Genomic DNA, 12,968 nt, shown 5'->3' with positions numbered 1-12,968 from the left:
TCTCCCCCCACCCCCCCCTCCGGGAGTGACTCCCTCCTTCAGGGTTTCGCCTTGACTCACAGCCCCTGGGGCCCACCCTCCCCCTCACTGCCTCTGGAGAAACGGCTGGTGGGACTGTCCTTTCTGTCCCCCCCGGGGCGTGCCAGGGGATGCTTTAGCACCCTTGGACGTTTTGGCACCTCCAAAGGGTGCTCTGGTTATGCTCGTGGATCTCCCCCCTTCTAGAGCTGGGGGCCCTGAGGGCACGAACCCACACTCACCTCCCTCGGTCTTGCTGCCTGTTGCTGTCCTTTAACGGCCGGAGCTATAAACCGCCCTCGTCGGTGAAGACACCCTCCTTGAGCCAGCACATCGGACGGGACAGGTGGAGATGAGGCTGTGCCAGTGCCGCTCGTCCTGCCGGTGTCTGTCTGTGCGACCCACCTTCCCCAGCCCACCCCAGTGCCGCCACTGCGAGGCATTTCCCACCTGGCAGGCTCGCTGCCCGGCTCCCCGGGCGCGCAGCACACGCGGGAATAAACTGCTGCTGAGGAAGCAATAGAGAAGTCATGGAAATTATCAGTACTATGATTTTAAAGGGCTTTCAAAGAGGCAGCTGAGCAAACACTCATCATCCATGTACAAATGCTGCCAGGACCGTAAATCCAAACTTTTGTATCTACCGTTTTAATAAGGACAATGTGCTGTAGATCTTTGCGTTACTGGGTCTCTCTTAAAGGAGAAATTTCAATTTTTGAATGCTTCACTGATTTACTAAGGTTTATTGAACAAGGGGATTACAGACCAGGAAGGAGTGTCCTCTTTCTCGGGCGTGTATTTGTCCAGTTACTATAGTTTCCCTTTCTCCTAGGTGAATATTTGAATATTGACAGATCCGGACTCAGAATAGGCGGAGTGAGGAAATACCGTCTCCTTCAGAGGGCCCGGGGAGCACACGGCATGGTCTGGGTCATGCGGCTTGCCTTCACCATGGGCTGGATGGAGGGGACGTTCAGCCTGGACCTGCTGTACTCCCAGGCTGTGAGATAAACAGGTGATAATTACTGATAAAGGTCCTGCTGGAGGTAGGGATGGGGTTGTATTGTTTTGACACCGTGGTTTGCTGCATTCTGATGACTTAGGAGATTTTGCTGGAGCTGCTTCCTGAGATTTGCAAACAGACAAACAGACTCGTGATTACCTGACCAGTCCTGCGCAATGCCGGGGGGGTCAAAGGGGAGAAAAGCAACTGCAATCTCGCCACACCGGGCAGAGACAAAGCAAGGCTGGTTTGCTCTGAAAACACTTGCAGCTGTCGATGTCCCCAGTGTCCCGGCAGCAGCGCTGGTGTGACGACATCCATCCTAGTTACCTGGTAGCAAACTTTTCCAGTCATATCCTTTTTCACTTGCAAAGGAATTAGGGAGCTGTGAATCTGCAGCTGAAGAAATGGTGTTTTCCTGGGTCTCTGTGGGCTCCGGTTTTATAGCTTTGGAAGTGAAGAAGAGGAAAGCAGCAAAGTTTTCTTTGGCAATGCAGAGATAAAGTAGATGCATCTCTCTGCGTATTTATCAAGAACTCTAGTACAGGGAGTAGAGAAACCAGGGTGGTGCTGGCTGTTGGAGCTGGTCCCTGGGAGGAACAATTCCTTGCCCGATGAAGAGGCAGGGCAGAAACCCACACGAACCTGAGAGCAGGGTTAGGAGTGTCTGGATTTGATCGTTAATGTCTGGGTAATCATAGCGGTCCGATAATGTCCATCTGCAGTGTTCCCAGGAGCTTCAGAGCGCTGAACTGACTCACCCCTGTCCTGACCCTCCTGCCACCCACCCCCCAGACAGATCAGGCAGCTCCTTGCTGATTCCTGCAGTGTGAGGTCAGCTCTGGACAGGGATACAAGTTCCAAAGATGCTTTTAGCAGATTTAGATCCTTTTGCCACAGGCTCCGAGCAGCCAGGAGGGGAAACAGGGATGTTTTGTGTGGGAAGGACTTGGGCTTTCTACTGAACCTTCTAGGAAAGTACAGGGAGGAGTCCTGGGTGGCAACGATCCGACTGCACTTGCACTGGGAGGGACATCAAGAGTGGTCTTGAGGAGGTGCATGTAGCAGGCATGCAGGCATGTGCTGTATGTTGTAGCTCTCTGGTCATGCTGCTGGCTCTTGGAAGGACTGCAAACCATGCGCACCCTGTACTTGGGAAAAGCTGGGCTTAGGGTGTGTTCCTGAGGGGCTGTGCAGCCACCCCATTTCTCCCCTGTCCCTGATGGGTGCTGCACTGGGCAGTGTTACTGGGTGAATACATGACAGAGTGGCTTTGGGTCAAACAAAGCCGATGAAAGGCAATGCTGACATACACCCATGTGCTCTCGGACCTCACATAGTCCACATAGGCTGCAGCACAGGCTCTTCCCTGTGCCTTTGTGCACACTTTCTAGGCACAAGTTCTGTGCCTGCATCTTGCTTTGTGGAAGTGAGAGCTTGTAGACAAGTTGCTCATGTCTCTTTGACCATTGAACACCCCTGACAACCCATACAGACACCTCATGCCCAGAGTCCCAGCTTCATGAACACCCTATTTATATTTTGCTTTCCAGGGACAATTTGAAGTTGATACTTATTAGTCACGTTTCATGAAAGATTTCAAAACCCAGCAAATCTTTCTGTGGACATCACAAGGAATTTACAGAGCACAATAAACACTGAAACTCCGCTTTTCCCCTTCATCACTCATCAGTGTTCTCAGCACTCTGGAATTTGCTGAGAATTTTACAGCATCCCTAAGATCATCAAGTCTCCTATTCTGGACTTCCTTCCTTTCTTTGAGACATGAAGTATCTTCTTCCTTTTCTTTAGATGATTTTCTGCACTGGTTCAATGGTCAAAACCCCCCTCTACTCAATAATCACTGCCTTTCCTCCTCTGCCTAAGATTCTTTTTTCACTGGAAGTCCCAAAGAGTTTTCACTCTATTTTTGCCTATTTTTTCTACCTGACTTTTGGGGAAATACCATTCCTTCAGATCATTAATCTCAGCTGAAAGACCTGGGTTTATCCAAGATGTTGCAATCTCCTCTGTATTCTCTAGGCTAAAGGTACTCCAGTACTGACAGTCCTTAGTGACTGGCCTGTTCTTAAGTAAACATGTGAGTCTTCATTTTTTGCCCTTCACAAAAGCAGGATCAGTGAGAAGAGGCATGTCTACAGACAGTTACTGAAATCAGACTGGGTTGTTTTAGTCTGCAGGTAGACAGACTCCTCTAATTGTTCATAGAGATTGTCCTCATGTGCAACAGCAAATGCTTAACACCTTGGTCATGTCGCTCCTTTGGCTGTTGTTACGCAGAGGAGCAGCCTCACCTCCGTACTCAGCAGAGATTTGTGCTCTGTGGGTAGTAAACGATACCTGTTTCCTTTTCTGGCAAAAACAAGCTTTAACGCTTGCCAGGACTTGCAGGTGAGCAGCCTGGTTTCCTCTTGTCTCAAACATTTCTCGGGGAAGATCTCACTGTGCAATGCCTGTGTTCGGAGAGCAGGGGGTTGTGTGTGATCCTCTGTCATGACATCCCCTAATGCTGGCCCCTGGGCTGCCCTGAATTAATCCTTGAGCTAAAACTGATGTATTAGGGGGAAACATCTCATTCTGATTATAAGTTATTATAAGGAGGGGCAGGTGCGCAGAGCAGGCACAGCTGCACAATCCTGGTTTCAGAGTGAAGACGCGAGCTCCACATCCGGACCAGAAAATGGGAACGGCCAGACAACATCAGCCCAGCCTGCCGTTTCTGGTGGCAGGCAGTTGTAGAGCCAGGGAGTAACACAAGCACATAGTGACAGTAACCCAAAATGTGTTGCAGCCCACCCTGAATATATCCTGAGCCAGTACCGGTACTTTTAACTTTAATTTTGCTCACTGGATTTTTCCTCCATAAATTTGGCTGTTTGTTTTTTGAAACTTCTGGCACTTGCAGCATCCTGCAGCAAGGAGTTTTGCAGGTTTACTCTGTGTTTCATGGGGAAGTACAACAGCTTGTTTCTTTTGAACCTTATGACTTGCTGTTTCTTTTGATGTCTCCAAGGTTCTGGGAAAAAAAGGGCAGATTGCTGGGACCACATGCATTTAGCTCTGGTTTACATTGTCTAGAAAAAAACCTTAAAATTACTTTGTTGTTTATCTGCAGGCCGCTTTTTCTTCTCTCTCTCCCACTTACTCCCCCATCCATCCAGGAGAAACACCCCTGATGAACCTTAACTCCAAGCACTGTTTTGCAGGCAGCGCCCAGATGTCTTTGCCCAGATGTCAGGAGGATCTAAGACGGCTGCAAATCTTCCCTGGGATTAGTCAGGGATTGTGTCCAAGCCAGTCTGCAGTGCGGGGCAGACGTTGTGTTTGACCATGGTAGCAGCTGAAACAGCCAAAGATCACAGCTTGCAGGGCTGCAGAGCACAGCAGCACAAAGAAAGCTTAACCCTTCATCAGTTGCTCACTATTGCAGGACTGCCATTCAGCTCAAAGTTTTAAAAAAGGTTGTTGGAGAAGACCTGCTCCAAATGACTCATTGCCTAGAAGGCAAGAGGATAGCAAATAGCACCAAAACTGGAGCTTTTCCCTGCACATCCAGACTGAAATCTCCATTTCCAGGAGGAAAGTTCAGATTTCCTCTTTGGAATTGAAATTTGTCGTTGATGGGGAGGCAGCATCAGTTAGAGGGACTGACTGGACTTATTTGATACTGACTACATGCACGGAATATATTGTGAAAATGGGATTTAAAATGGGCTGTATGAATTGTTCCTTCTCAAATGTTGGGGGTCAGAAACACCATAAACCTCTGTGTGTTTGGTCAGCAGATATGACCTGGAATTCCTAATCTGCTGGAGATAAACCAAGCTAATAATCAACCCTCTTCTTGCAGTCTTTCAAACATTCATGTTTCCTCACCGGCTCTAATAAAGCTACAGTTTTGGGAGTAGTTTCACTCTACTCTTCACATGATGGATTTCATCTGGCTCTAGTTAAAATGTGCTTATATGTTACACACTGAAGTTGCATGAGGCTGGAGGCTGGCTGAACTCCTGGCTTCTCCTCCAAACCACCCTCTGGTGAGGGCTCTGGAAGGAATCGTGTCTCCTCCCTGGCTTCTCGGTTTTCACCTGTTGCCTTTGTTTTTCCTCCACTCCTGAATCAGCAACCCACAAATGACCACAAGGCCTGAGACTGTCCCTCAGAATGCCCCAAAACACTGAAATCATTCCCATCTGTAAACAAGTGGGTTTGGCATGTATAAAGCTGCACCGTGTGTGTCATTACCGACAGCTCTCAGATTGCTGGGCTTGTCTGTGCAAGGCAACAAGCTGCTGAGAAATAAAGGTGGTCCTGCGTTTGGCCACTCACGCATTGTTTTCCAAAGCGATACTGGAAGCTCTGATAGAGATTCCATGGCACAAAACCCATCCCATGGAGGCCAAGAGGTTTGACCCATACGGTAGGATTTATTTTGCTTTTGATTTTTCTATTTTAGGATTGTTCTTTCACTGGACATTCTGTACCAGAGGCCAGATAGAAAACAAGTCAGACACAATCAAATTAACGGAAACAATGAGTTTCACAGTACTAGACAGGTAATGGTGGGAAAAGCAGGGAGTTATTAAACTTGCTTCTGCATGCTGTCAATAGAAAGTAGCTCTATGTCATATCATCAACAAATGTCTTTCTCAAAATGTATGAAACTAATCGTGGTGTCGGATGATGGGACAGGTGTGGTGGGGCATCTCGGGAAGAGGCCCAGCAGTGAAGTGGGAGGTGAAGACTGTGCCTTGTTGGAAGGGTCAACCACAAAGTGTGGCCACTTTCCCCACCATGTTCCACTAGGGCCAGGTGGAGCACAGCAGCTTCTGGTGTCGGAGTCCCAGAGCAGGAGAGGGGGAGCAATGAGAATAAGTGAGACCCGGGCCTGACTGAGAGGGAGAGGGAGGCAGATCCATGTGTGTGTGAGTGTCATACTTGGTGTATGAGCCACGAGAGATGTGCACCAAGGTCCTGACAAGATAAAATTCATCCCTGGTACCATCCATGGAAGAGTTTTCTCAGTGCAGTTAGGAAAACATCTCTCAGATCCTCCAGGAAATGGGCTCTGTGAAGACCTAACCCTTGGCATCCAGCCATCCTATTTGCTCTCACCATGTTCCTGATGCCTGCAAGGTCTTGGTCCTGATCCTTCAGGGACCAGTTATAGCAGGGATCACATTTCTACCCATATCTCACCAAGTCTCCACCAGGGACTCAGTGATGGGTGGTGTCTGTGCTCATGTATAAGCTTGATGGCCTAGTTATGGAATGCAGTTCCTGAGACTGGCAAGAGTCTGATCACCTTCAGGATCAAAAATGAAAAATTTTCCTCTTTGGAAGAACCTCAGGTCATTCTTCCTGAAATCAGATGAAGGAAGGATGGGGTATGGAATGATATAACAAACAGATAGAAGGAGGAAGAAGAGAAGATGCCTAATGACTAGATCTGAGTTCCTCCGCAGAAATTGCTGTTAAGCCAATACTGAAGACAGTTACCTCCACGAAGCCAGAGTTACCACCATTTATGTTGCTCACCCAGTGAGCAACTAAGCCATCAAGCTTAAGTACCTGTGAGTCTGGTTTTGGGGCAACCTTCACGTCAAGGAAAAGCCCAAGCTGTATTCAGCATTTTAGAGATTACTCAAAGATTCCCATCCAAGGGTATGGCTATGTCTCACCTTTTTGTGCCTGGACCACAACCTCTATCCATTTCCTCAGCCCTTATGACATGTCAGATAATCGGTGCTGGGAAGATAAAGTGATCCAGGGTCCTTCCTAGAAAGGCACTGCCATAAACTGCTGCAAGATTTGTAGATCAGACTGTTCAGGGGCAATGTAAGGGCTAGGAGATGAGGTTTCAGGTCTTTTTTGGGGTTGCTGAACTTAGTCCCTTCCACATATTGCTAGGAATTCCTCTGGGGATCCATAAGACCTAACCTATTTGGGATGTACTTGGATATTGGAACAATTCAAGGCACACAGATTACTGTGCTGTAGGAAATCTTATGACAGGCCAGAATTGGTGAACAATTGCTCAGCATCCTCACAGATGTGCCGACCCTGTACAACAATCCTCCAACAAGTAGTTGTCTCTGGAAAGTGAGAGGAGCAGTAGGGTGAGATTTGTAAGTATTGATATCCAATATGCTTCAGTCCCCTTTAAGACACTGAAATCAGAGCCAGGTATTTCTGAAGCACTCAGTAGCTGCTGCTGTGACACACATGGTTGGATTTTCCAGTGGGGAGCAGGGTCAAACATTTAAAGAAGTCTTTAAATGTGGTCAGTTATTCTAGTGCCTACATGGGAATGAAACTCTTGAAAATCCTTTGCTAATTGCAAGACCCATCTGCACTGGAAGCAGAGCTTGTGCGTGCATGTGTGTGCAAGGCAGAGATGGACGGCAGGAGCTTCTCCCCTGGACTTTCTAACACACCCTTTATCGTTAGGACTGGGAGAGCACATTGGCAACCCAAGGTCATATTTCAATGCCTAGAGGGAGTTTGAAACCCCAGCTATCTGGCTGGAGGCCAGAGGCTGGAGGTGTTTCTCTCCCAGCTGTCTCTCTCTGCTCATGAAAACTCTTCCTTAAGCCCGATGTACACAGAGGCTTTGCTGATGGGTGATTCGGGAGCGCTGGGCTGAGCCCACACCCTGTGCTGTTGACAAAGAAGGCGTGAATGAAGCTGAAGCCAGAAGCAGGCGGAGGGATGGTCTCCTTTGGGAGAGCTTAGATGAAGAACAGCAAGTCTCCATAAGGAACAGAAAGGGAAACCGAGCCCTACGTGAACCACGACCACCGGGGCAGAATAGGGACAGAATAAGAGAAAGAGGGAAAGGACATGCCGTCCTCTCCTCTCCTAGTGCGCAGAGAGACTCCGATGTGGGGGAGAGCACAGGGCAGGAGAAGAGAAGAGGAGAGGAGGCTTCTGAAGACACACCCTATATAAATGCCTTGGGCGAGATGAGCACCGGAGGCTGGAGTCACCTGCTGTTGTCTCCTGTCCCAGGGCTGGGACTGCAACTCTGCCCATGTGTTCCCATTCCTCAGGGAGTTTCCGTCAAGGATTAGGCTGTCCTTCCACTTCCTCCCTCCTCTTCCTCCATGATTTTGTCCTCCAGCCTACAGCACAGCTTGGCTGCAAGGTGAAGGCAGAGGGTGATGGGGTGTATGTGAGCCATGAGGGGGTCTGCTCACACTAGTTTGCTCAGTGGCAGGGGCAGAGGCATCCCTGCCCTGTCCCCTACCCACGCAAGGAGAGGCCTGGAGCGAGGGGGTGGCCTCGTGGGAGTCTTCAGGGCATTTGCAGTTGGCTTCTCCCCCTTGCCGGAGCCCGGCTGTGCACAGAAGGTACAGCGCCTCACAGAGGGGGGCAGACCTGGGGGTCACTCTGCGTCAGCTCCGGGCAGCGTTCAATGTGCAGCTTGTAGCTGGGTATTAAACAGAAGGGGACAGCGAGCGTGTGGTGAGGGACTGGTGACGGGCAGGTGGGCAGACACTGATTTTAAGGAAGTCACAGACCCAGAGCTCTGCAGGGAAACTCCTTGCAGATCCCATACCCAAACCTGACCCACGCTCACGTAACCAGGTCCCAAAACAGTCCCATGCTCATGGGCTGTGAATCACAGCAGCAACTGTTTTCTCCGAGCCTCAGCTTTTGCCCTTCTTGCCTTTTTATAGCAGATCAAACATCCGGTTACCAAACTGTGCGTTTCTAACCCGGTAGTTACTTTTATCCCTTCCTCGATGAGTCTCCTAGAGGGTCTTTCATCACTCTCCGATAAGCAGGTTGGTGAATAGGAGCGAGGGGCACAGAGGTCTGAAGCGGATGTTTCTTGTGAAGTGAGTCACAAGAGGGGCTGGATTTCAGCCAGGAGAGCCTGCAGGGTGAAGCGCACGTAGGACGGGCCCCTCTCACTTAGCCTGAGGTGAGCCGAGTTTCTGAGAAGCAGCCACTGGAGCACAGACACAATGCAAACCCCTTCCACCACGGCACCTTTCTTCCTTTGCTTTTCTCTGCTGCTGTGGAAAGAGCTAAATATTCACCCTGCTCTCCCTTCCCTTCCTGCACGATTGCTATTAGTGGCACAGACCTTGTGCTTCACTCGCGTTTCATCACCTTTGCATCAGGGCACGGGAAAGTTCAGGCTCACGCTGGGAAACACACACTTAGATGAAGATGACGCCACCGGGACGTGGCAGGGCATCAACAGCCCCCGGGGTGCTTGGGGACGAGGGCTATTTGCTGGAACTACTGACATGCCGAGAAAAGGTGTGTCTAATCCACTGCCCAGCTCCTCTGCCTATACACGCCTGCGTGAAGCTGGTATGCAGCGACAGCACTGGGTGTTCTCGGTGGCTGCTTTCAGGAAACCCGAGTGGACACGCATGTTTTCACTGATAAGGATCTTACCACGCCCATGCAGAGAGTGCTGCCCCAGTGTTAAAGAGGAGCGGGGCTGTGACTCCTCGCTTTCGATCTAAGGCACTTAGTCAGTGCCTCGGTTTCCCCAGCTCTAAAATGGGGTTAGTAATACATCGTTGAGATTATGTGTTTCTCAGGTGTGGGATTTTATAGGCAGCTATAAAACAAAATGTATTGTATTGAAGAGAAGTTGCACGGTACTTTGAGAGCCTAAAAAGACTGTATTGAAATGCTTATTTTATTATTTATTGCATTGGAGTGATTGAAAAAACTGTTTTAAAGGAGTGTATGCAAGCATCATACCTGTGTGTATAGTATCCATATACACACACACACACAGAGTTTTTACTTACCAATACTTTAAGCTCATATCTACTAGAAAATGCCTTTGCTTTCCAATTTTCTTTTAATCCTATATATTGGCTGCTTGAAAAGTCACAGGTTGCACAGAAGTCTTACTGTTTTCTGTGGGGTTACCAACTAACTCCAAGCTAACTCCTAGGGTTTTGTGACTGTATGAGCGTGGCTGGAATGGTACATTACAGCTGACACACACTGCCCTGTAATTCATGTGTGTATGCATCTCATGTCCAAGGAGCACTGCTCTGGAGATGAAGGCACTTAGAGGCCATGGATGGTGGTATATGAAGCAGAAAAATGGAGGGGGTACAACCAGGAGGGAGGAGTGGGAAGGGTTGGGCAGACAAGCCCGTGGAGTCTTCCACAGCAGCAGAAGAGCTCTTAGGGAAACCCCTCCTGAAGCTCCATCACCTCTGGCTCCTAAGCCGTGCCCGTTAGACAAGCCCCTGGCCCTGAACACGACAGTTGCCTCACTGACTGCTTGCTTGCTTGCAGTTAGGTCCCTATTTCACACATTGATGTGCAGCATCACCGCTTCCCTCTTGCTCAAGGCCCTCTGCTACACTCCATATTAGACATTGTGGAAGTAAAGGGAGGACACAACCCTTCCCTGCTCAAGAGACTGCGGCCTCATTGGGGTGTTGCTGCAAGAATGGTTTTGTAGGTAGACGGATGAAAACCAGCTATGATCCTCCCAGGACTGGCAGTAGTTTCTATCGCTCTCCGTAACATAATGGCTTGGCTTTAACGGAGAGCACAGACCACCTTGTGTTAATGAGTAATAAAAGCAATCGACCCGTAGTGCATTTGTCTCTTAGCTGGGAGTGCGTGTAGTCGAGGTGATAAGGCTGTTACATTAGCAAAGTTATGCTGCATTGATACCACGCAGTTTAAGAGCCCTACAAGGCCAAGCTCTGATAATTAAGTATTAGGATACCCTAATGCTTTTGTTAGTGTCAAAGTACTGTAAATGTTAAGTTAGCCAAGAGAGTAAGATACAGTTAGCATATATAGTACAGCCTACAAATCCATTTGAAAGCTACACTGAGTCATGTCAGCCAGGTTTTAGGCTATACAAAGGCATCTTGGGAGGTAATTTTGGGAGAGCTGTTTTCCGAAGCTGAGCGGGCATCTGTCATGCTAAGCTAGGAAAGCAGAGTATGATGAGAAACTGCTACAGACTTTGCTTCATGAAGGTGCTGACTTGTTTTAAATAAAGAGTATTAAATATGTACCTTGCCAGTTTCTACTGAATAAGAATATTGTATTCTTTCTAGTAACTCCAGCAGTTTCCATGGGACTGTTTGGAGACATGGACCTAAAGAAGGACCAGATATTGGATTGCCCTCTCTGTCAGGTGAAAATCACAAACCATCTTGTGTTGGATGCTCTGGAGCAGTCTTACACCAGGGAAAACTGGAGGATCCTGACCTGCTCTGCTGCCGAGACCAGGATGCTCCCGAGCCCTGAGCTAGATGCAAATGGATGGTATGAAGCCACTTCCCATCCCCTGGTGACTCATGGCCAGGGAAGCGCTGGCATCCTGCTCTAGGAAGGGTCACTCGCCTGCCCTGCCCTGCAGGAAGGGTGAACACAGGGAGGTGGATGGAGCTGGGACAGCAACACAAATTGCTGGGCATGTGGAAAATAAACAAGACTCTGCCAGGACTGCCGTGACAGCTATGGAGAGATGGAGTGAAGCACAGGTGGCACTGGCACCTGGACACGCTGCCTTCATCCCTTAGTGGAATTTGCTCCTTGGGATGACATGCGTGGACATCTGATGAGCTAAGCTGGAAGAACAGAGTATGATGTGCCCATTACAAAAGCTTAAAAACACCGCTCTGGCTATTACCATGGTCCTGCTGTTCCCCTGGGAGTTTTTTGTTTTCTACCTCAGTCATGCTTGTATTTGGCACACTTTCACCATGTGCCAAATGAGGAAAAATGGCCCATTCTCCCCAGCTGGGCTTATCCTGACTGAAAGAGGCTTGTATTTGGGTGCAGGACAGAATGAGAAGGCAGGGAGATCCATATGGCTATAATACATTTGCTGGCTAATTCTCTGCTACTGTAAAACTCTGCTTTTGCCGCCTCTTGTGGAAGGCGCTCTCAGAATTTCCAGGCCTTTTCTGAGCTCACCACACCACTTTTTCTGAGTTACTACTAATAACAACTGGCTAGGATACCTTGTTTTGAAAACTGGTGCAGCCACAGGTTAATTAACACAGTGCAAGACAAGCATAGGAAGATGATGCATATTATCAGTACCTGTCTCATATCAATGCCATCTATATCTATGTGGCTAACGAAAGTCATTATGCTTTATGGGACCTGCATGGCCAATGCCCTGTCCCTGTGGGTCAGAACTGTTGGAAACACAACTCTATCCTTGTCAAAGAAAGCCATGAAGTGAAGATCATGGGTGGTTTTACCTTGTATAGACCCTTGGATGCCAGAAAACTCAGCAGAAAGCATTATACCTGCATAACCATATCAAGACATGCATCTGGCAGAGACGGAAGAAGAAAAGTTCCTCACTTGTCAGCTTCTATGAATGGAATTAGAAAACAGAGAGCAGAAAAGCTAAAGCAGCGGAGTCCTGCAGACCCTGGCCTTTTGACTTCGGACTTTTGTTCTCTACCCAGTGTCTCCCAAAACACGTGCTGAGGACCTCTTCTGCGGTGTGACCTTTGAGGAACGGAGCGATCCCAGGATCAAGGCAAAAGATTGTTAACTCAGACAGTAAAACTGCCTCATGAGGTTATGATGGCAATTGTATGGGTTATATATTGTAAGAATAATAAACTTCTTATTGCTATTGTATTTGGAGGGAAATCTTGGAGAAGAGAAAGCAAGCGTTGAGCAGTTCTGTAAAAGTACCGATTGGCTCCATCTGGAGGTGACAACTGAGATGACAGACACCATCAGTTTGGGAAAGCAGATTGTAAGCAGAGCTGAAAGCAGAGTGAGAATCTGCTCCTCAGCCCTGTGTTGAAGACTTTCCCACTAAAGGCAGGTCTCCAGTCTTTCATGGCTTCTCTTTTCAAAAATAAAGATCACTGAGGATGTGATGGTTTCTGTGCATTTGTACCTTTGGGGTGGGATGAATTTCTAGTCCCGCTCCCCCTTGGTTTTC

The 12,968-nt window shown here is 48.5% G+C and overlaps 1 protein-coding gene across 1 annotated transcript in view; it reads right to left on the bottom strand.

Annotated features, from left to right (window-relative positions):
- CLDN1 (claudin 1) overlaps nt 1–12,148 on the bottom strand; it is a 30,960-nt gene extending 18,812 nt beyond the window's left edge. The window contains exon 1 of the mRNA XM_009282430.2: nt 12,101–12,148. Within this exon, the coding sequence (XP_009280705.1) occupies nt 12,101–12,148 (48 nt within the window). The remainder of the gene's footprint in view (nt 1–12,100) is intronic.
- Between the last annotated feature and the right edge of the window lie 820 nt (nt 12,149–12,968).

Source organism: Aptenodytes forsteri, unplaced genomic scaffold, assembly GCF_000699145.1.
Source record: "Aptenodytes forsteri isolate BGI_AS27 unplaced genomic scaffold, ASM69914v1 Scaffold404, whole genome shotgun sequence".
NCBI lineage: Eukaryota > Metazoa > Chordata > Aves > Sphenisciformes > Spheniscidae > Aptenodytes > Aptenodytes forsteri.
This window is presented reverse-complemented; position numbering and strand designations above follow the sequence as displayed.